The 22,965-nt window shown below is 44.9% G+C and overlaps 1 protein-coding gene across 2 annotated transcripts; it reads left to right on the plus strand.

The window, feature by feature from the left end:
• The first annotated feature begins 32 nt into the window (after positions 1-32).
• On the plus strand, positions 33-8,679 carry VGLL1 (vestigial like family member 1). Of its 2 annotated transcripts, none has more exons than XM_062584773.1 (6): positions 33-145; positions 838-956; positions 4,419-4,648; positions 5,324-5,740; positions 7,799-7,858; positions 8,503-8,679. In XM_062584773.1, the coding sequence occupies exons 3-6, from the start codon at positions 4,438-4,440 to the stop codon at positions 8,541-8,543; spliced, it is 729 nt and encodes a 242-aa protein (XP_062440757.1). In that variant the 5' UTR covers positions 33-145; positions 838-956; positions 4,419-4,437; the 3' UTR covers positions 8,544-8,679. The 2 variants fall into 2 exon arrangements, with proteins under 2 accessions (XP_062440757.1, XP_062440758.1); XM_062584774.1 differs by lacking the exons at positions 33-145; positions 838-956 and adding exons at positions 3,332-3,447; positions 3,569-3,633.
• Positions 8,680-22,965: the final 14,286 nt, after the last annotated feature.

Raw genomic sequence — 22,965 nt, forward strand, 5'->3', positions numbered from 1 at the left:
TATGTGTCAATAAAAGACTGAACATTATCCTGGAAAATCTTACAGCCTTGGTATTTAAGGTTGTTCTTCTGGGAGATGGCAGAGGACAGATTTATACATATTTAGGCAGAGGGAATTGAATTGTGCTCTTCTATTTTCTGACCGGGTGAGTAAACAAACTCTTAAGCTGCTGAATATAAGATATAAGAAAAAGTCACTGCCAATTTGGTGAAACTAGTTCACCAGTGTATTTTCCAGCTGAAACTGGTGAATCTGATTGGTTAGGCACCTTTGGAATGACTACAATTGCATTTTGGTAAACTTAACTAGAAAAACAAAACAACCCCCCCATTTCTTACTACAGCCTTTATAGAACAAGAATGGGTGGGTTTTATTTTATTATTATTATTATTATTATTTTGATTCTCTGAAGGTATCTGTAGTCATTGCAACAGATCCAGAAAAGAGGCAGAATTGGTTTTCCAGTTTATCTGGGATGGAGACAATGACCCTTTCCCTCGTATGGGCATACCGAATAAAATATAGCTTGTCATAGGAAAGTTCTTTCTGATCTTGGCCAAGTTACTGTTTCGGTTTTTTGCCATAATTTGTTTATCACTTTATTGTAAACTCTTCTGAAGGCCAGACGTTGTCTCCTTGATTGTGTACACATTGTCTTAAAAAAAACCCTACCTAAAAACTTATTTTCCTCATTCCTGAAACCTCCCAACCTGGTTGACTTGTTGGAGTGCATTTCATGCATTCTTAGTAGCTAGGCTGAAGGAAACGCCTAGTTCAGTCACAGCTAGAGGCTAGAAAGTATGTAGGGAGTTCATGAACGTTGCTCGTCTTTCCTAGTCACTGCAGAGTGTATATATCCGTCCAGGGGAAGGATCACAAGCTGCTGGACACAGTAATGACCATCCAGCATGTGGAAGATATTACCAGTGTGACACAGCTCTTGACAGTGAGTTAAGGTAAGAGAATTCAATGAGAAATTAAGTGCGTGTTCAGTGACTTTCTCAAATACTTTCTTATCTGAAAGATCCTAAACGAAGAAGGTCTATGTATGGAGTTCCACATAGTACTTGGAAAGGGGACTTCTTTTTTTCATTTTTTAAAGAACAAGGGTTAGATGTGTGAAAAACACTTCACAGCATTGTCTGTCATGGTGAGCAGTTGACCACTATGTTTCTTAAGCCTGTGTTGACCTTGTGTTCTTGCCCACTGAAAGACAAATAACTCTGCCACTTGCTTGTGCTATTCTGCCCTAATTGCTCTGTTCTGAGAGTAATTTAAGGGTAGCTTGAGTGTTCCATCATGAACTGCTCCACTTCTAAATATATTTTGGCAATAGTTTGTAGCAGGCACAAACCGGGAGAACTTCTGCCTTTTTTTGTAGACCTTCTGCTGGAAAAGGGGAAGTTCAGGTAAGGAATACTACAGCGTTCCAATAAGTCTTCACTCCTGTGGCATTGGCGTATAGTTCACCTGAGAGAACCGACGTATAACCTAGGTTATATTCAGCTATCTTCTAACTGCTTGTTGGCAGGCACAAGAGGTTTACAAGGGAAGCTGGAAGTAATAGATAAATTGCCATTTTTTGCTTTAGAATGCATTATTTTTCTCGCATTGCAACTACACAGTTGTCACAACTCACATAAGGAGAGGAGTGTAACAACTAATAGACACTAATAAATGGTGGTAAAAGAGCTTACCATTTATGTTGAGCAAGCTAAGCAGATTAATCGAGCAATATAAAGACACAGTGGCTGGCTTGCCTGAGTGAGGAACAAGAGAAATGGTCCTTTGGGCCAGACCTAATGCTTTTTAAACTGTATGTTGATTTGTAGTGGTGGAGCAATGTAAGACGATCTGTTTTGCTGCTTTCTGTTGAGATCTGATGTTTTCCATTCTCACTGTATGGTTGGTGAAAATCTGGCAAAATTTGTCAGCACTTGAGTTGGAATTTTCCATGGCAAGTGTCTGCCTCCAGCTGACCAACCAAAAAATTTCCCAATGTAAATAGCATATTGCTTTCTAAAACAAGACTGAGGAAAAAAAAATAATCATGTCTGTTCCTGTGCTTAAAGTTCTTCCAGTTGTTTGGCTGGCATAGGCTAGTTCCCATTCTCTCGATATCCTTTGGAAGGTCGTTGTAAATTGTGAGCAAGGTTTTCTGCGTAATTTTGCTGCTTTTGAGAAAGTTCAGCCACCATAGGAGTTCTGAAGAACAGACTTCCAAAACAGAAGACTGTTGCAAAGCAGCCTCTCCCATTTCCTAACTGATGACCAGCTGGCAGGTGTCCCATCCACCACTGTGTCCAGAAGAGGTTAGAACTGGAGAAAGGGTGCAGGAAGAGCAAAGCAATAAAGTCTAAGATGAGGACTGAGGAACTCTGGAGTCTGAGCATGGATCGACTGTTGATGAGAGGGGTCTAGAACTGAATGCAGTAGATGGAAGGAAGTAAGTGATAAAAATGGATGATGAATTTGTAGATGGAGATATTAAGGAGATGGGGAATCATGAGTTTAGATGACTGGATAGTGCACAGTAGGGGAAAAAAAGAGTATGAAAGGAAGAGATGCTGACCCAGCTTTGAGGGTTCTGTGAGTAAACTAAATGATATAATCAAGGATTAGATCATAAAGTATAGTCATGAAAAGGTGGATGCACTGTGGTTTGATAACTCTAATCCTCCTATTTCCTAACATCTGAATGTTTGAATTTGCAGCCTGAACACTCTTTCCATGCTTAAGAAACACTGAGAGACAATTTGGAGGCAACCTTTGCAAATGCTTCAAAAAACACTTCAGAGACAAACAGATGAGTGTAATGTTTATTGGGAAGTGCTTGAGGATAGGGATTTTATGATTTTAAAAAAAACAACCAACCTGAGAAATACAGGGGAATGAGTTAAGCATCTCTGACCATCACAGGGTTGGATGGGTTGAAACACAAATCTAGGGTTTTATCATGCAAAACTCATTAGGTTTTGCATGATAAAACTGGCTATAGACCAAAGGCTTCCCTAGTCCAGGAAAAAGAACAGCTTGCTTTTGATTACCAAGGTAAATCAGTTACACTATGTGGTGCACTGAAAAGCTGAGTAGAAACAACAGGCGTTTCTTCCTGCGCTCATAGCATGAGTATTGCTAAAGGTGGTTTTGGTTATGGTACAACGAAAGAGCTCTGGCTGCAGAACTAGCATTCTTGCAGCCAGAAAAAGCTCAAATGCATGCCAAAGGACGCTTCTCCAGTGCGAGCACTGACGTTCCTTGTCCTACTCTTGCCAAACTCAGCAGCAGAGATTTTAAGGAGAACAAAAAATCTTATCGTCTTCTACTGACTTTCCTGCACAACAGACTACTGCCTCAAACCCATAACTTCTGCTTGAGCTGCAGTATATGTTTTAGCAGCCTTGCTACCGAAGTTTTAACTGACTGGCAAACCCTTCATGTTCCCAGGTAAACTACCCCCTGCCCCCCTCCCCAACCCGCCCCCCACACACTTATTTTATTTACCTGGATTTGCCATAGTTTGAATTTCCAGTGATTTAATCTTGGACTATCTTATTCTTTCCAATAGGCGAAAGCAGCTAACTGCTCTCAGAAGTCTCTTCCTTGTGGAAGTGTGTGTTAACAGTGATCAAGGTACCTTAAACTTTCCCTTGTCCAAAGTTTTTTCATTCTTTGATTATAACAGAGGGATTATTTTTAGCTCCAGTTATTCCTTTTTCTCCTTTAAAGTGTTTTCACTTTGTCAGTACATTTTTTCAACAACATAGTAGCCAGAATTAGACGATGTATTTTGATAGGTTCACCCTGAACTTTATCCAGAGCTAATAATGCTACTTCTGCTTAGCCCACGTCAGCTGTCCGAGTGCCATAGTTCTTTTTGCACGGTTTCATCCTGAGGGCAGGTTTTGTGCAGTACCAAGTCCTAAGCCCAGAGTTACAAGGATGAAGGAAGGGGATAAGAAATGGCAGTTGATGGATAGATGTGCCCGATTTATTCTTCAATAGAGCCCGTGCTATGGTGTTGGCAGGTAACTTGTGCAAGGTTGATATCCATCCTGACCCCAGCATCTCTTTGAGTCATTTGCTGCTTTCAAGATGCAGTATCCTTTACTAGTGCTGCACATGGTACAATGATATCAGACTGGCAGCTAACTAGCAAAAGATAATATTTTTCATGGGCTAAATTGAAAGGTTTCTCTTTTTTATACTTATTTCATATTAGAATTTGTAATAGGCAAATCATCAAAGAAAAGGTGAGTGGAAGAAGTAAAAACTCAGATGAAGAAGCTAATCTTACCAGTAACAGTTTTTCTAGTCCTGCCAGTTTCAGGAAGAAAGCAGGCTCACCACTGTGCAACTGAAGTCGAGTAGCACTTCTCTTATATTCTTTTTTTTTTTTTTTTTTTTTTTTTTGGCAGGGGCCAGTGGTTATTGAAAATGGAAGAAACAAGAGAGCTCTCTCCAAAGCCATGTAAAAGCAAAGAACCTGTGAAAACGGAATGGGGGTCTCAGAGTGTTGTGTTTACGTATTTCCAAGGGGATATTAACAGCATGGTAGATGAACATTTTTCTAGAGCTCTAAGCAATGCCAAAAACCCGCAAGACCTGAGCATGAAGCACAAGAGCGAGGCTGTTGTCCTGAAGCACGGTGAGCTGCTTTTTCTGGGAGAGGGATGTGTCAGATCAGGGGTGACTGGATTTCACTGAGGGATTTAAGATTGTGTGCAGCGTTTTCTTGTGTATACCTGTGCAGCCTGGTTGAAGAACAGAGTTTGCAACTGTGTGAACAGAAAGCAGCAAAATCATGCTTGCAAAGCCTTGGGTTACCCAGCTGGGACTTCCTGGACGTTTGCTGGGGTATTTCCCAGATCTCTGCATGGGCCTGCTGGCAGGACCGGGCCCTCACTTTCCAGCAAAGAGCTTCTATTGCTTTCAGATGAATTAAGTGTATTATGACTTTAGTATTTTTGTCATCTTTGCAAGAAGATATTTGTCTAAGCTTGCAATTATTAAAACCCTGCCTGTATCAGTGGTCTGTAAGAAAAATGTGTAATATGTATTTGAAAGTATTGATAGTAATGATTTAGCCTGCTTTTAGTACAAATTTGTTGTTGTTTTTAAGATAAGGAATGCTAAAATGAATACAAATGAATGTGCTTTCACATGAAATGCAATGAATATTCATTGATTATTCAAATGCATATGAGATGGATATGCAGTCTTGTGGATTTCCCTTAGAAGTTGGTTGGAATTTGCCTTGGAAAAAAGTACAAATTAATGGGACTTCAAATGCTTTTTTTTTTTTTTTTTTTTTTTAAACTAGATAGCGTGTCTCCCCATCAGTGGAATTTCTCTTCACATTGCTCCAAACCATATCCGTCATCATCCACTACGAGCATGTCAAATTCCGGTCTGAATTTTTCTGCTGCTGGTATGGCAGGCCAGTACCAGTCTTCAGCTCTGCGGAGTCATCCAGCTCAACCTGTGGATTTATGGCCCTTCCCTTCCATTGGTTCTCCCAGTCTTTCCAGCTCGGTATATCATCATGCCTTGCCTGACCTGCACATGGCAGATGAACCGATCTCTGACAGGAAATATGGTTCTCTTCTTGGTCTTCTGCAACAGGAAAGATGCCTAACATCCATGCAGGAATGTACCATGAAGCAACACTCTAGTTCTGCTTGCATTACTGGACCTGCTAGGTTACAAAATATAAGTCAAAGTTTAACTCCAGGGGGAGGTAAGGAAATATTTACTATCACTTTATTCTTTGATGACATCGTATGTAAAGAGACAAAAAAATACAGTGTATTCTGAAGGTGTTAAAAACAGAGCTGTCTTCAGCCTAGCTCACAGAAAGTTTTCTTCTTCCATGCTATCAATCAAGTACTGTGGTACTTGGAATTTATTGGCTATCTAGTATAGTTCAGGAAAAAATATGCATTGCCAGTTTGTACAATTCTCTTCTGGCTTACATTATGGAGATATTTTAAGTGACTATAAAATTACTCAGTGCTGGCAGGATTTATAGCTTGTAGGTAGCTCTTCCAGCTGCAGATATGATGGCATTGCACGCACTGAATGCTTCTATATTATAACTAGAAAGCAGTGCCCAAGGTAACACTCTGAGTGCTGGGTATGAAACTGCAGCCTTTATTAAGCCTTGCCTTGTCGTCCAGCTATCTGCTGCCTTCCATGAAATGCCGCTGCCTTCTGTGTCCGACACGTGACTGCTCTCTGCAGCAGACTTGCCAGAGATAATGCAATTCATACAGGAGTTGTGATGGTTTTTGCTTATTTATTGACTATTACTAGGAATCACAATGTAGGTGCTGCCAGCACATGGAAAACAGAAGGTTACTGACTGCATTGCATCTGCTTTCCCACCAAAATATTCCAGTGCTGACATGTGCTACCAGCCTGAAATCTAGTTCCCAAGCACTTATATCTCCAAAGCATCTGAGATGGTTAGATAAAACAGCTCCCTTACAAGTAATTTCTGCACTAGAGAAGTTCTCTGAGATCAGGCTTCCAGGCCAGAGCCCTGGTGCCTCTTTAGGAGATGCCAGTGTTGCTGTTTTGGGGCATTACCCAGACAATGAACTTGGCAGTGGTCTCCAAAAAAAAAAAAAAAAAAAAAAAAAAAAAAAGGTTGTGAAATTGTTTAGGGAGTCAGCTGGAAAAATATAGCATGTCCTAACTGGAGTTTCTAGATAAAAAGGACAAGGTATGGGAGGAAGTATTTCTGAGTCTTGCATTTTGAAAAATAACCAGCTGTGAAATACCTACTGGTCACTCAATTTCTAATCCGCGTTAGCAGGAATTCAGCAGAATATGGGCTGAAATATACCTGCATGGAGTTTTACTTGCAATTTCCCCTGTATGGCTATACTGAAGCTATGTTGTTGTAAGGAGCCCAACTGTAGGTATGCTGCTAACCTACCCTTACTACAGTTTCCAGTGTCTCTCTGTGCCCATGCATGGAAAGTGGAGAGTGTATCTTCAGCTGGAATATATTTTTTCTGCTTGTGGGAGGTGGATTTAGCTGAGAGCATGTATGTGTTGCACAGGTATGCACCCTCAGCTGTTTCCAGTTGTTATATGAAAGTCTGATTACCTTAAGGAGACCATCTGGAATTGTAGGATTTAGTTTAAGAAGATTTAGTGCCCTGTTATCCCAAGTAAGACAAAGGGATCCTATTGGGGCTTGGGAGCCCTGGAAGTGACTCCTCCCAAAAAGGAGATACTTCATAAAACCAGTCTTGGAATGAAGTAAAGGGAGACAGCACTAACAGCAGAGGAGTTTTTATTCGTAATTTCAGGAAGAAGTAGAGTGCAAAAAACTTTAAAGAAAGAAATTTGAAAAGTTTGGCATTCCTCAACCATCTCTACATAAAATCTTTTCTTTCAGGATGTTTACAAGTCCCTTCTGAATATTTGAAGTGTAATGCTGTACATGTGCTTTATCAGGCAACCCAACAAGAATAGATAAGCAACTGGCCCATGTCCACAGCAAGTCTTTGGCAAATCCCTAGGATGTATGCATCTAGTCTGGCTGTTGGAGTCCTTGTTTCTTGGCTGTAACTGTTAAATATACTTATCATTGCGCTGTGTCATGTTTAAGAACAGCTGATATTTATATTTATGGAAGCATATACTGCCGTGCCAGACAGCACAGAGCTCCCCAGCACCTGTGCTATAGGCTGGGCTGCAAAAGCACAAGGTTTCTTTGGAAATTACTGTCAGATTTTAGCTCTGCATTGAATCTCTGCTCATCTCCAGTATTTTATTTTTTAAGAGAGGAAAGCAAGCTCTTACCAAGGCTCAGAAAATCCCAGTGCAAGCCATGCCACCGCAGGTGAGTTATGGAACTAGCAGATCTGGACAAATTCTCAACTGTAAAGGATAACTGTACATAATTAAAGCTTCTTTCTTCTTGCTTTGGGACTGTATTTCAAAAGCTTGCTTTTCCTGCAAGCATACACATTGCTTCTTGCAGTTATATTTACAGGGAAGAGAGAAAACATTCTGTTAAAATGAGATATATTTTCTAACTCCTCCTGCCTAAGTTTCTGTAGCGGTACCACTGCCTACCGCTTCACAATGTGCTTATTTTGCACCCTGTCCAAGTTTCAGATCCCAGAAAGATACCAAATGCAGGATGGCAGATTTTGTTGTAATCTTAAGGCTGAGCTCCCTGTTTGTGCTAGTGTTACTCTACTTTTCACTGACAAATCCATCACACTGTTAGAGTTGCTTTCTTAAGAAATTATTCCCTGAGCATTCAGGCTTCCGTTATTTTTATTTATCTGTTGAGGCTGTACCTGTGTTTGTTACATGGACTTTGGGGAGACTGGATGGGTCAATCTGGTTATTCTGCTTAGGGCCCTGTTGCATCGGGGGGGGGGCCAAAAGGTGCGATTCTGTTTGCACAACATCTTCAAGAGATTGCGTGGAATATGCTGTTTGACGGTCCTGACGCTGTACTGCTCTGTCTTTCAGGAATACAGACTCATGACAGAAGACGAGATTTGTACTTTTAGCAACTGAATGTTTCTGCTTTATTCATAAAGAGAGCTCTTCCTGTGAACCCCGACCATTTGCAACTGTGAATCAAGAAGAAATGGACTGCAACTATTCTGTGCTTTTTCTCTCAGCTGGAAGGATGCGTGTACTGTTCGCTATTTCAAGAATGAAAGTAATCTTCCTCTATTCAGTAAAAAAATTCCTCATGGTTACATTAAACCTGACAGAGTATATTTGGTATGAAAATACACTGTCTACTGAAGGATTTTTCTTAGTCCTCTCTGAGAGGACTCTTAGCACTTATTAATCTTTCTGTGCTTGATCATTCACCATCTTGTTGTAAGAAACATAATTCTATTGCAGAGGTGGATGCATTTGGCACAAATTCAGTGCTACAGCTTCATATTCTGATTTGATAGCTCTATATTGTTTAAAATAGCCTAAGACAATGACTCTGCTTGCAGGGGACTTCAAGGCAACCACAGGCCAGAAAAGCACATTACCATATTCATATTTTGGAAGTACAGTAATTTGTAACCATATTTGCAATTCACAGGGACGTTCTTCAGAAATGCATATGCCTTAAGGCTCTGCTTTGGCCTCTCATAATCATCCTCTAGAAAATACAGTGAATTAATACTGGACCTGGGAGGAAATTGTGGTCCTCACCGGACACAAGAAAATACCACTACGAGCAAAAAGCTAGAGCTGGGAATGGCCTATTTTCCCAGCCTCTCCGCAGACATAAGGTTCTCTTTCTAAATAGGCCCTACGTGGCTGAATTCTAAATAATTGAACTTGGAGGGCTTGGCCACCTGCGCAAGCAGTAATGACTTGTTCACGGTAGCTGTGTCTCAGAACGAGCGATTGGAGCAGTCTTCTCAATGCTCCCCTGTCCAGCAAAAGTGGCAGCTATAAACTGTACATTGATTCTGCAGATTCAGATCTTCCCCTTGGCAAATATGTTGCTGAAGTTACTGTGAGTTAAACATCACTGCTTGGTATTTAGATTCGCCTGTGTAATCATAACAGTAAGAGGAATACTGCTTTATACTGCCTTTATAGTAAATCCTAAGGATAAAAAAAGATTTGATTTTATTTTAGTTCTTCTTCATTAGGTATAGATTCACTTAATATATAGGAGCACTTCTAATTTTGTGCGACATCTCCATGCACTTGTTTAAGGAAATTTGACCCCTGAAATCTACAGCTTATGATTTATAGGCTGGATCCTTAGCTGATGTAAGTGTCCATGGCCCTGTTTACATCAAGTATCTACACTGCCACTGGTCTACCTCAATCATAACACTTTAAGTGTGATTTTTATAACTAGTTAAGAGTTTAACAGCTTTATATGTTTGTGGCACTGTGATCAATAATTTTATACTTGTATCCAGCTTGTATCAGACAAGCTTGCACGAGCTAGACCGACACATCTGAGCTCATGTGCTGGGTAACCATTTTAACTAGGCTGATAAAATGTTGACTAGCATCCTTCATCACTGTAGACAAGCACTGAAAAATCACTCATCTCACCCAGTATTTCCTTAAAATTGCATTTCTTCTCTTCCTTTTCTTAGGAATACCTTTCCAGTTAGTTCTCCTTTGTTACTGCATCTACAAATCTCTTCATTCCCTGCTTTTTTAAAAAAATTTTTTTTAAGGCTACGTGGTAATACAGTCTTATTTCCTCTATGAGCTGAAGCACAGATTTCCATGCTGTACTTTGTACATCAGTCTTAGTAGCTTGTGTTATAATTCTAGTGAAGTTAGTGCTTTAACATAGTTTAAATTTATTTTTTTTCCCTCTACCATCTCTCACAACATAAATGCTTGAACAATTTATCCTTAAGGTCTGAAAGATACAATAGTATATTTAAATGGTTCAAAAGTATAATGTTCCTTGGAACAATTTGGTCCTGTGCATGTCACAGCTGGGAGTATTCGAGGTGAGATATAAACGTACGCCCCTTATTTAAAGGACACAAGGCACCGGCGGTTCTACCTCGACGTGGGGACGTTTCGGCTGTTGCTGCGAGTTTCGGCTGCATCCCGTCCTCGTACGGGAAATACAGCAAGTATCTTGGGTAGCAGAGGAGAGTGCGGGCCCTCGGCGTGGAGGGCTGGGGAAAAGAGGCAGCGGCGCTTGCGTGCTTCGTCGTCGGCACCCGCAGCACGATTTGCAAGCGAGCGCCTGTCAGAGCCCTCGGATGGGTGCCGTGTTTGCAGCCACGCGACTTCTCTGCCGCAATAAGCGTCGTGAACCCATTGCTGCAGGTTTCCCTCAATGATTTAGCACGGCTAGAGGTTTGAACGCTTTGCGGCAGCAGCTCGTATTTCTCTCCTGGACAACATTATTCATCCCGAGCTGGCTGTTTCTTGCTTTTCTGCTCAATTTTGCTCTGCATTCCTGATGCTAACGTACTGCCACGATACTCTGATGCATCTTCGTTCCTGTTCGGTACACGTGTCCTTGTGCTCAAGAGGACTTGGCAGAACAGCGTACTGCGTTCAGCAGCCGCCATCTGCTACGTCCCGCGTTTGGTTTGGGTTCCCGCTTTGAATGCAGTGGTCGCTGTGGTGACGAGAACCACCGCGGGGTCTGTGCCCGTTTCCCTGCCCGTCAACAGCCTCCGACTGCCCGGGGTGCCAGCGCAGCCCCCGCAGAGACCCCGCGAAGGCGCAGAAGGGGCACGGGCCTGGCCCTCGGCGGCTGGGCATTTACCAAGCAGTTTACTCACCCCACAGAAAACAACTGTTTTCCTTTGAGTAGGGTCTCTAAAGCTCAGAGGATGCTGCTTTAGTCCAGAAAAAAATTCTTTGCACTGATGGCTTTTATCCTTTTTTTTTTTTCTTTCTTTCTTTCTTTTTTTCTGATGGGCAACAAAGATTCAAACAACTTGCTCTATAAGCCCTGCTCAGAGATTATGGAGAAAAATACTCGATCTCTTACAAGTGTTTGGGACACACATCTTGTGGGAAATTTGGGGCCTTGTAAAAAGCTATGGTAACTGTGTGTTTTAAACCTGACGTGCCCCAGGACCCAGAAGTAGATGTCTCGTAGTTGCAGGCAGGTTTTCTCTTCCTTCTCCGAGCGGACGGCCGCATTCCTGCTTTTGCTCTGATGGGCAGATAAACTTTGTGGGTGGCTGCGAGCTGCATAACTGGCTCGGCTACTCCACCCCATTTTCTAGTCATTCGTTAGCAGTGTTAAAAATAGTTCCTTATTGCAGGGATGAACAGAAGCGATTCCTCCCCCCCCCCCCCCCCACTACCACCACTGTTAAAGTAAAACATAAAGATAAAAAAAATAAAGGCAGGAATTCTGCTGAGTAACCGAGCCCGTTCTGCAATAACGCAAGTGCTCCGGCGGGCGCCGAGGCCGGAGGCGGCAGCGCTCGCTGGGCAGCTGGGCTGTGTCTGGAGTCACCGCGAGAGCGCGGGCGCTCCTCAGCCCGGGGCGCTCGCAGCGATGCCGACGCCACCGTCAACCTGGCCGCGTCCGGGGGGCACCACGAGGAGGTCGTAGCCGCGGCCCTCACCTGGGAACAGATCAGGTCCTCCCGTTCAAAGAAGGGAACCTAATCCCTGTTGCCCTCAGTTTTGTTTGAGTGTCAAATAATCTGCTCCGGATCGCAGGTTAAAAAGCACCGTTCTAGAGACCGCTCATGCAAGTTAAATGCTTATTGTGGGCTTTTCAGACTGTCTTGTGGCCTTTTAGCTCTCCCTCCCGCAGCTGGGAGCTGCTGAAGCATCTCGGAGCATCGCGGGAAGGCGGGGATCCGGCTGGAGCACGTCAGCGCCGGTGAGTCTGAGATGTCTGAACTAAAGGTGCACAAGGTAAAAAGCGTTCTGCACCCTGTGCAATGCTGCAAAGGTCCAGGGACAGGAATCCAAGCGACTTCCAATTTATAGAAGAAAAATGTCACAAGCGGTTCATGTGGGACATTCTCTAGCATTGTCGGCAGGGGGAAGAAAGCAGCTGTCAGACGAGAACGCTGAATTCACGCATCCTTCCTCCCAGCACAGAGAGCCACAGCAAGGAGCTTGCAAAGGAGCAAGGAGCCTCTTTAACGCGGGGGTTTTCGTCTTAATTTGTACATCGACGACTTCTCATCCCTAGGAACGTGAGCTCTGATGCCCAAATGCTACCAGGGAAATGGCAATCAGACGGCGCCAAGTCCATTGCGTGACTTTCCAGAAGGCTGGTTCTACTTGCGTCATTTCTGTGCAGCCTGGAGAGCAGCAGACGCTGCCCTGCTCTGTCGCCTGCTGTTGCGGGGAATAGAGAACGCGCTGTAGAAGCAGCAAGCCTCCAGGGCTGGTGTTTGAGGAGTTGCTTGTCCTGCCTCCCGCAGCCTCGTTAGCCAGGGCTGAAATAAGGAGGGGAAAGAGTCAAACCTGCCAAAGCCGTTAGCCCCTCTGCTCAGAAAGCAGGTTTCTGTACCAGCCTTTTTCTGAGCTGTTGGCAGTAAAAATGTCCCTCACACTTTTTTTTTCCCCCTTGGGCAGATTTATTTCCAAATGATCATGTTGCCTTGATACAAATGAAGGCAAACCATAAGCTGGTAGCTGGAAGAGGAGAGCCCCTAGGAAAGGTGAAATCCTGACTGCACATCGCTCTGCTATTTGTGAGAAGACCCTGTCTTTCTACAAAGCCTGGTTTAAAACACTGCATGCTTCGATGTCAAGGCTTTAACCCAATTAGTTGATAATTCTTTGAGACTTTGATGCTCTCCTCCTACTACCGTGCGTCGTTATAGTTAGAAGAAATCATCATAAAACTAGAGCAAACTAGTGGTTTTGGCGCTCGGGGGCTGGCTGGGAGGAGGACGTTTTCCCTGTTTCGGTGTTGCGGTGCGGAAGGGCTGCGTGCCGCCGCTCTGCCAGCGCCGCTCTGCCAGCGCCCCGGCTGCAGCCGCGTCACCCGGATCGCGGTTTCCTCGCTGCCGAGCTGCAAAGAGGGCCGAGGGGTGGGAAAGCGGCGGCTGCGCTGCAGTGCTGCTCTCCCCGCCGGCCCGGGGACCGGCAGCTGCTTTTGGGTGGCCGGGGTCCCCGCCGAGCAGCCGGGGATGCTCCTGCGCTCAGCAGCGGGAGCTGGCGGGCCGGGGACCCGCGTGGCCGGACCCTGCTGGCTGCGCGTCCTCGCCTCGCCACCCCGTCTGCCTGCATCTCCCCGCGGTCTAACTGCGAGCTCTGGCCTGAGCTCACTCCGTCTCTGTGCACACGCGCGAGGCCTGAAGCCTCGAAAGGGGATGCGAACGACCTCAGCCGGGCGCTGCAGGCGCTGCGTGTGCGTCGCAGCAGAGCAATTTGCATTTGCCCCGTCCCTCTTTCTGTCTGACCAGTGCTATGTACAGCGGAGAGCTGTACAAATACTAACAGATGTTACCTCTGTACATCTCTTATTTATTGCCTTTCTGGCTGAGGCAGGGGTAAAGTAACAGCCCTCTCCAATGCAATACTGTTAAAATAAAATGTTTCTATACTCAGCATTATGCATTGCTTAGATTAGCTTGCAATACCGGGTTTTTACCAAAGAGAAGCGTTGTATTAGGTAAATCACCCTGCCAAGTGGAAGAACAAATTGAGCGGACAGAAGGAAACTGAATGTACCGAACATCCAAAGCGTATCTCCTGTAACCGAGCACAGCCTGAAATAATCCTGCATCGGCTGCCCGTCGCAAACCGCCTTCCAGCGCTTGGATCGCTGCGAGTGACCACGTCAGCCGTGCGGAGGCAGCCCCGCACGCGCGGGCTGCATCTGTTACCCTGGGCTCACGTTCCCGTGACTGCCAAAGCGCAATCGTTACATTTAAAACTGACGCTGAACACGCACAGTTGTACGTGATGTACCCTGTCGCTGCTCGGCTCAGGGACTTCACCGCAGGAGCCGAGGGCTTTGCTACAAAAGATTTTTCTGTCGGAGCTTAAATGGCTTTTCTCCTTTATTTTATTTTTTTATTACTCCTTATTGAGTCCTTCCGTCTTTCCTGCCTGCCTGTCTCGGATCCTCGTCGCAGCTGATGTGGTTATTTTACGTGCCGCTGAAGCATGCCGCCAAGGAGCAAGGCTTTATCTTGGCTTTTGTCCTTTTATCCCTGTTGATCGTTTCTCCACGTGTGTCTGTATAGACATAGAAACTTGTAACGGACAATTACGTAATCCCAAGCTAAAATCCCTTTTCTGTCATCAGAGACAAAAAAAACCTTTATAGGGTGGAGCCACCCCACCCCAAGTTATCAAACGGATTAGGTAAGTCGCATCCTACACGCACCTCGTCCTCTGCGCTGACCACGAGGAGACCCTGCGCAGGGTTTCTAACCTGGCGGAGGCTCCTGTGCTGTCGGGAAGGGACGTTGGGCCAGGCAAGGCAAGAGCCAGCCTGACGCAGCCGCCGCAAAGCGAGTCTGCGGGTGCCTGAAGGCCCCACGGACCCTGGCGAGCTCTGGCCCCGTATAGCAGCGGCCACATCTGGTGGGTCTTGGAAACGAGAGCCGCTGTATCGGTACAGTTCTGCATCTGAGCTATAGCACTACGCCCTGATCCGGAGAAGGCAGGTCTGGCAGGTCTCAGGAGGGCAGGGAGGACAGATATTGCTTCTTGTGAACCGCCTAAGTATTGCCAAGTCTCAACGTGTGCTGGGCAAAAGAAATTTTACAAAAGTCACCAGGTTTGGCTTAGCCAGGTGAAGCACACTGTGTGCAACCCGGGTACTGTACCCAAATCACTCCTGAGAATAACACAAGGGCTAATGAAAAGTGATGGGTAGGGACGACTAGAACAGTCCTCCAGTTGGCCTTTTCAATGCATTTTTAAATGCATTGAAATTGCAATTTCAAAGGTAGAAAAGGAAGATTTTAAGGGAAGTCTCATGGCTTTAGTCAAATTACTGCATAACTAAGATATTTTAGACATACGATACTATCATAGTTCCACCTACCACACGTTGTTTATTGACGCTGGATTAGTTCCATGTTTTAATAAAAGATTAGCATCAAAATAGTCCTTTCCCCTGCCTGAGGTCTCAACAGTAACTGCTGGTTGTATTTATGCAAGGAGCAGTCGGGCACAATTTTGCTTGCGAATCGTAAAGGTGCTTGATAGAGCAACAGGCTCGAGGACCGCGCTGCGTTGTGGGCGTGCAGCACCCGAGAGCCGTTGTACACCACGGAGGCGAGTGAGTGATTTCTGTTAGTTGGGGCTGGGCGTTTTCTGGTCTGCTCTGGGCAAACTCGAAGCACCTCTCTGCTTGCCAACAGGGCACATGGTTTCTGCAGCCTCCATGAAGCCTACCTGCCCTTTCAGCGAGGTGTCCCTGCTCCCTCAGCCCAGAGCTGGGGCAGAGCGGCCAGCAGCACGTGGCCACCACCTGCCCGTGCTGGGCTGGAGCCGTGGTGGCTCAGCCACGTCCCCCCGGGACGCTTCTCTGCTGTCACTCAGGGCTTCCTTCAAAACACGCTGCTATGGATCATCTGCCTTGCAGAAACAGGCGCACAAAACGGTGCCATGACCGACACCTTCCAAACGTGGAAGACAAGGAGACAACCCACGCAGGAGGCTGCAGCCAGATGGCTCGTCGCGGCGCTCGCGTTGCGTGCCAGCCTTCGCGCAAGACGTTCCTCGCAGCCTGGTCGGGGACTCGGGCGGTGAGCCTGCGAGTCCTGCCACATGGAGCAGTCAGTGCAAAATTTCTCAGGTTAAAGTTAAGATATCTTACCTCGTTCCACCTTTTGACACGGTTTATGCTGGATAGTTTTTTTTGCATTTCCTTCCAGAACAAGCAAGATAGACTGAATCACCATCATTTGGGACCACCCAGGACCCTCTGCAGGGTGAATTCCCGGGCACTAAAGCAGCCCGCAGAGCCTGTCCACATCTGGGGATCCAGGTAAGTGTTGGAATGATCAGGATTTTTTCCCTCAATTCTTGTTCAAACAAGAAAGCTGGAAATACGGGTGAGAAATAGCTGTTTGGGAACCGGCTGTGGAGCAGCCCAGCAGGGAGCTCTCGTGTTGCCTGTTCTGAAACAGACTCTCAGACCACTCTTCTTCTGGGCAATTTTCCCACACTGATGGGCCTTAAGGCACAAACCCACCATGTAACAGTGAGTAATGAGAATTGCTGCACGTCTCTGAGCAAAAACACATGGGAAGGGAGGGGTTTCATGGAAACAGATGAATCTTCTCTGTATCTCCACCTTGCCTAGGAAGGTGCTTTTTGTAGGTTTGCAGAATGAGGGAATGTAGGAACCTCATCGTTTATTCCACCATATACAGCATTTCCCAGCCCCTATTTTCCCAGCTGCGGCATACACTGAAATCCACTTTAACATAGCCTGAAAATCCAAGTATCTTCCAGCTTATTTCCAGCTTTCAAGCTTTTGAAGACAGATAGGAACTTCATAGCATCCAGCAGTGCATCAACAGCTTTAACGCTGCCCTTGCATCTGACTCTGTTTACGTCAGTAAGAGCACAGTTGTCGCACACAGCTGGTTGATACGGCTCAGCTCGAAAGCTTCGGGGACGGTGTTCTGATGCTGCTTTAGCAATCTTGTAAGGAGGGAGAGAAATTTGTAACTGAATCAATCTGTACGTAAACGAGCATCACCTCCAGGACTGTTTTAACCTTTTTGTGTTAAACCTGTTTTTTTGTTGATGTATTATTTGTCACATACTCTTCATTCATAAAGGTGTTATTAATTTGGAATTTGGTTTGATTTAAGCTATTAAATAAGTAAAATTGCACAGTTTCCCTCAACTATACTTATACAGGATTTTTTAAAGCATTTAATGCTGTTGTCTCTTGGTGTGTTTTTGAGTGTGCCTCTTGGTTGATAGAACTAGGTTTATGATTTATTACTATTTAGAAGTAGATCTGGGTAAATTGTGCAGCTGTTAATTTGTCAGCATTCAGGTTTTCACTGACCAGATGTGATGGATGTGAAACTAGTGGCCCTTCTTGCATGACTACATTTGGATTTACTTTGTTTCTGCACTTGTCTAAGAGCCCTTCTTCTAAAACCTCCATCTCAGCAATAATTTCAGTAATTTAAGCCTTACTCCTAAACCTAAATAGCTCTATTGCAAGCTTCTGGCATGCCACAAAAATACTGAAAGCATGAGGTCTTCATGGCATGAAAGAAGATATTGTTACTTCTCATGGACCAAATGTGCCTCTTCTTGAATTTCCTGAATGCTCAACACTGACATTTACTTCATAGATAAACCTGATTCACTCTTCCTTATTTCTTCTATGGGCTTGGTTCAGACCTTGGTCCTGCCTATGCCTCTCTTAAAAAAGAAAAAACAGATGTATGCCCAGCTGTTCTTTTTTAAAAAATCATGATGGTAATTTCACTGTCTTTGATCATTTCCTCTGCAGTGACCACAAGATACTCCACAGGTGTGGGTTGCTTCTGTGTGATGCTTGCACGTTGCTTGTGTATGAGATCAGCCACCGCCTAGGAGGAGTAGTTAGCCCTCTCCTAAGAACTGCTGCCACAGGGATCCCGCAGCTTTGAGACCAATCCTGCAATTTCTGTCACTTGCAAACATGCAGTGACAGAGCAGAGAACGTGTCCATGAGCTGCACTGGGGGTCACAACCATCTGCCACCTACAACTGCAAGGGTCTGGTGGCAGGATGGTGCTGCATGGGCAGGTGATGCTGCTGTCACTGCTGGTCTCTGCTGCTCCTTCCCAACGGTTCTGACTGTTGTTACCACTGATGTCCCAGCTGCCTTGTCCTGCTGTTGGCTTCAGTAAGGAATCAGCTGCTCTGGGGAGGGAGGACAGGGATCAGGGCTGATCCAAGAGGTTAGTGGCAGGATCAGAGGATGAACATCTTCCTAAGGTATGCACTCATTTCTTCCTAAATTGGGAAATCCAACTGTGTCAGTAGGGCTCGGTCCGGAAGTATGCTTGGTTTGGCCTCGTTAGAAGTGTATTTTTTAGAGCAGCAGTCTTTTACCGCACGCACACAGTCCTCTCTGTATTTGGAGCACTCAGATGCTGTGCATCTCCCTTACTTTCTGCAAGCTATTTCTCTTCAGGTCCTGCTCTGTATTGCTTTTCCCACTGCAGAGGAAGGATAGGAGGAACAGTCAAAATAGCAAGGGTCACCTCTGGCTGCTTTTGCTTTTTGATAGTATTAGTGCTAATAGCAGTACTTGGCATGCCTGAGGCTGTGCCAGGCGTGTGCCCGTATGCAATTGCATTTTACACTGTTTTGTGGGTGGATTCACTGAGCTGCTGTTGACTAAGATGTAGTTCCTGGTGACAAACACAATTTATAATGCTAATGTGGTAATTCCAGGAGGCTCCATCAGGACAAGGCTTGTCCTGATGAAAGCCCATAATGAAAGATGTTCGTGCATCTCAGTTCTTTGAGAATACATTTGCTGCATAGAGGGCAAAAGACACAATAGCAAGAAATGGATTAAGGCAAGGAATGCAAATACTGCCCTTTTGTCTGATAATGAAACAATGTATTTGGGAAAACAACCTACAAGGCTCAATGGCAGAGAGAAAACGTAGAAGTTGTGCATGCTCCACCTGCCGTTTTTGCACCTATTCTCCAAAGAAGGCAAAACAAACTACATGCAGGCAAGACCTTCTTCTAAAGATCCTGGTTCTCCCACCTTTCCCCGCTTTCTAGGGAGCCGTGCTGAGTCCCAGAGCTGCCATCAAGCAGCTGAGTGTGGGAATTAAACTTCCTGTTGGATTTAGCCTGAAGAAATGTTACATGACTGTATAGCCTCAGTAATACTAATGAATTCCTCCTGCTCAGGAAACAAAAACTGCAGAAAAGATCTGCGAGGATCAGATAGCAGAGTGAGAAAAGGAAAAGGAAGTGTTTCTTTTACAGCACATAACTAAACTGTGGTGCTCCCAGCCAGGGATGCCTTGGAGAGCAGCAAGTACTCACAGCTGAAATGCAGCTGTCCAGATGCAATCTCCAGTTCAGGAAGTTATAAACCATTGACTGGCACAAGCTGGGAGCTTAATTTCCTTAATTATCAGCTACTGTTGGAGATGAGTACTGGACATTTGGTCTTAGTGTAGGATGGTTTTTGCTTGCTGCATGGTGTCTCCTGAGCTCCAGCTGGGCTGGCACGGCTCTGTGCTATTCAGACTGCATTATAATCCAGCCCTCAGCCTGTTTACTGATGCCGGATGCTAGTCTTCATCCTGTACTTTGACCTCATTCCCTGACCCATGGACTTTAGCGAAAGCACCAAGAGGCCTGTCCACCTTCTGTGAAAGAGCAGCAAGTTTAGGGGGCTTCTCCCTGCTGTTCTGCTGCAGGGTGTGCAGCAGCATCTCACAGTCTTGCACCTGTCTGTCTGGACGGGCTTAGAAACCGCTTTCTCAAGAACACACTGAGCATTGCTTCTTACCTGGACTTTGTTTGAATGGGGTTTTAATTAAAAAAAAATCTTATTTTAACAGGTCTGTAGAAGAGGGAACATGACATAACGCTTTGTGGTGGTCTCTATGGTTACCCATGCTCTTCTTTGCTGGATGCCATATGCCATAGTGTCTTTGGCTGAGACACTTTGGAGAACCTCATTTGGATTTTGACATAGAGAGGGTTTGGTAGCTCCTGAAATGGCCTAAGAGGATATAGCTGGGTCTAGGAACCTCCCATGATCTAACATTAATTTATGGCCTTTCTGCTTCGCTCTTTGCAGACATTTGTGACCTCAGTCTCTTCCTCTATCTGTCCTGGAGGACGCTGTCTGTCCTGGCTGTGCAGAGGGGAGAACGTGCTTCACATCTTCCCCCTTTAAGCTCAGGAGTGTGGGAGAAGGTGATGTGGGAGTTGCTTGATTTTTACTGAAAGTGTTTACTGAACTCCCAGAGCTTGCAGAATTATTTGAAGACCAGGTCTCAGTATTGGAGGCCTGAACTCTGTTTCTCTCTGAGCTACCCTTCAGGATAAGCTCAGAGGCTTTTTCTGGCAATACCAGGCCAAGAGGTCATTTCTACCCCTTCTGAGTGTGTTTTCAGCAGCAGCCAGTGCTTGGAAGAGGAGTCTAGTAAGCATGAGAAGAATGTGTAATTGCCTGGTTTTGTGGTTCATCATAGTTTTGCAAGGGTGGGCACTGTGGTGTGAACCTACTTTCAGTTCCACCAATGTTCTTGCTTTGCAAAACTAAAAAAAGAAACAACAAAAAAACTTAAGAGGCCCCTTCTCAAAGATCCTGATGACTGCCTCAGCGAGTGGATGCTCTGCTAATATTTCAAGCACTACAGGAAGGAATCAAGGAAAAACCGCCTTCCTGTGACAAATCCCACCTGCCACTTAGGATCTGTTGCACTGCATGCAGACACCTTTGCAGTCCTGGGCACTGGCTAATAGCAACTTGAGCATTTCAGGAGCAGTTATGAGGAGCTGTGTGTGTGAAAGTGCTAAGACTAGCTATGGCACTCTGTAATGATTAACTTCAGTGATTCAGCTCAATTGTTCAAGAATGATGGTGAATTTGTCGGCCAGGAACCCTGAAAGGACACTAGCACCCTTTAGCAAACTGCATTTAATATGGGAAGTGGATGGGGTTCTGGGGAGGACTGAGACCTGCAAGGAGATGAGCTAAATATATTGGAAGTATTAGAAGAATCCTTCCTTGTTGGTCAACAGAGTCTCCACATCCTGATGAAGGTCCAGTGTTACCAAGTGATGCTGCTCTTGGAAGACACAGTGTGTGAAGATACAGACTTTGCATGCCCTAGATCTTCTCCTGGAAAAGCACTTGGCTCACAGCATGTTTCCTGCAGGTTTTCATTACAGAATCTCCTGAAGCAAGAGGAAGTGAGGGGTAAATCCATTATAATGTCTAGCTCCCCGTAGGATGCTTCTGCCATTTGAATTGAAGCTGAGCAGATGAGAATTTCTCTGCTTTGTGGAGCAATTCTAGCACTTTCTGTGTGTTTTGCTAAGGTTTGTCACATCCATTATTCAGTACATTTGTAGATCTGCTAGTCCTGCAGCCTTGTTTCTAGATACAATCCACTCTGAAATAATAATACTCTTAAGATTAGAACTTACATAGTGATTTTTTTTTCCAAATGCATGAATATATTTGGCACCTCTCGACCTTTAGTCTTCCCAGCACTAACATCCCTAACATGGAGATTTCCCATTTTACCAGTGATGAAATTGAAACCAGTTGACTTATTCAAAGTCGTGTGAGCAACTAGACACAGACAGTAAGGGAAAGTCAATGTCGTGCTTTCCAGATCTACTTGTCAGTGACTCAGATCCCTTTTTCCTCTAGGCACAGCAATGATCCAGACAAAAAAATACCCAGTCTTTCTATAAACCATCAAGAAGCTGCCATCTGCTAGTCTAATGCAGGCTGTGTTTGCCTCGTCAGTGTGTCATCTCTCCACCTGGTGCCTGTATGTCTGGGTGGTGAAGGTTCAACAGGATCCATGTCCCAGCTGGGCTCCTGGTGGTGTAGGGAGGGTATGGCTGAGAGAATAAACGGGGATATGCTTTGGGTCTGTTTTCCTTTCTTTCACATGGCCCTGTTTTCAGCACATTTTCCCCAACTTACTGTCATAAAGCTGACAACATTCAATACTTTTGTGGGTAGATTTTCTTGTGGCTCAGCAAAATGATGCTTTCTTGAGCACTGCATGTTCTTCTTTCCCTCCCTGAATACTAGAAGGAAACAGTCCTTTTTTTTTTTTTTTTTTTTTTTTTTTTTTTTTTTTCCCTTATGATTAGTGCCATTTGGGTATTTTCCTTGAACAGAGTGTATGGGGATTTTTTTCAGTTGTTCTTTGCAGCAAATGGCCAGTTCTTCTTGCAAGACTCTGTCACAGTATCACGTATGTGTAATAGTTCCCTCCAGGTGGGCAGAGTTTTTAGGCCAAACGTTTTCTACTGTAGAATAAACATCACTTTTCTTCTAAAAAGGAATTACAACATCTATTTTTTGGTGACTCATTCAAATGAGTAAGGATGAATATGGCCCCTAGCCCGGGTTCACGAGGAGCTGCTCTGGAAAGAAAAAGTTTTCTAAAAACCTCAGCATACCCTGACAGATGTTTGCATGTCTGCAAGCCTGCTTTCTTCAGCTGACATAGAGAGTGTAGAGGAGTCCGAAGGGAAGTGGAGACATGCTGCCTGGCATTCCAGCTGATTTGGGACATCAGCTGGGGAGATGAAATCCTGCAGCTCTGCAGATTGAGCTAAGGATCTGTCGCCTGAATGTGGGCCCATAAATGGCACACACCTGTGAGGCTATAGTTCTGGGTCTGGTTTGTTATGCATGAGATAAAGCTCGGAGCAATACTTTTTAGATGAAGTTTGCTCCTCTAGTGTGACTTAACCTCTACCTGTGATCAGCTCCTCCAGAGTCATCTTATTCATTCAAGGTTTTTGGCCCCATCTTCTCCTAAATTGGAGCATTATAACAAACCAAGT

This window comes from Rhea pennata, chromosome 11 (genome assembly GCF_028389875.1).
Source record: "Rhea pennata isolate bPtePen1 chromosome 11, bPtePen1.pri, whole genome shotgun sequence".
Classification (NCBI taxonomy): Eukaryota; Metazoa; Chordata; class Aves; order Rheiformes; family Rheidae; genus Rhea; species Rhea pennata.

Excerpts from the sequence above, each read along its gene's own strand:
- VGLL1 (XM_062584773.1), top strand. The coding sequence starts at position 4,438 with ATGGAAGAAACAAGAGAGCTCTCTCCAAAGCCATGTAAAAGCAAAGAA. Across the intron at positions 5,741-7,798 it reads AAGTTTAACTCCAGGGGGAG|AGAGGAAAGCAAGCTCTTAC; the intron begins GTAAGGAAATAT and ends TTATTTTTTAAG. Across the intron at positions 7,859-8,502 it reads TGCAAGCCATGCCACCGCAG|GAATACAGACTCATGACAGA; the intron begins GTGAGTTATGGA and ends TCTGTCTTTCAG.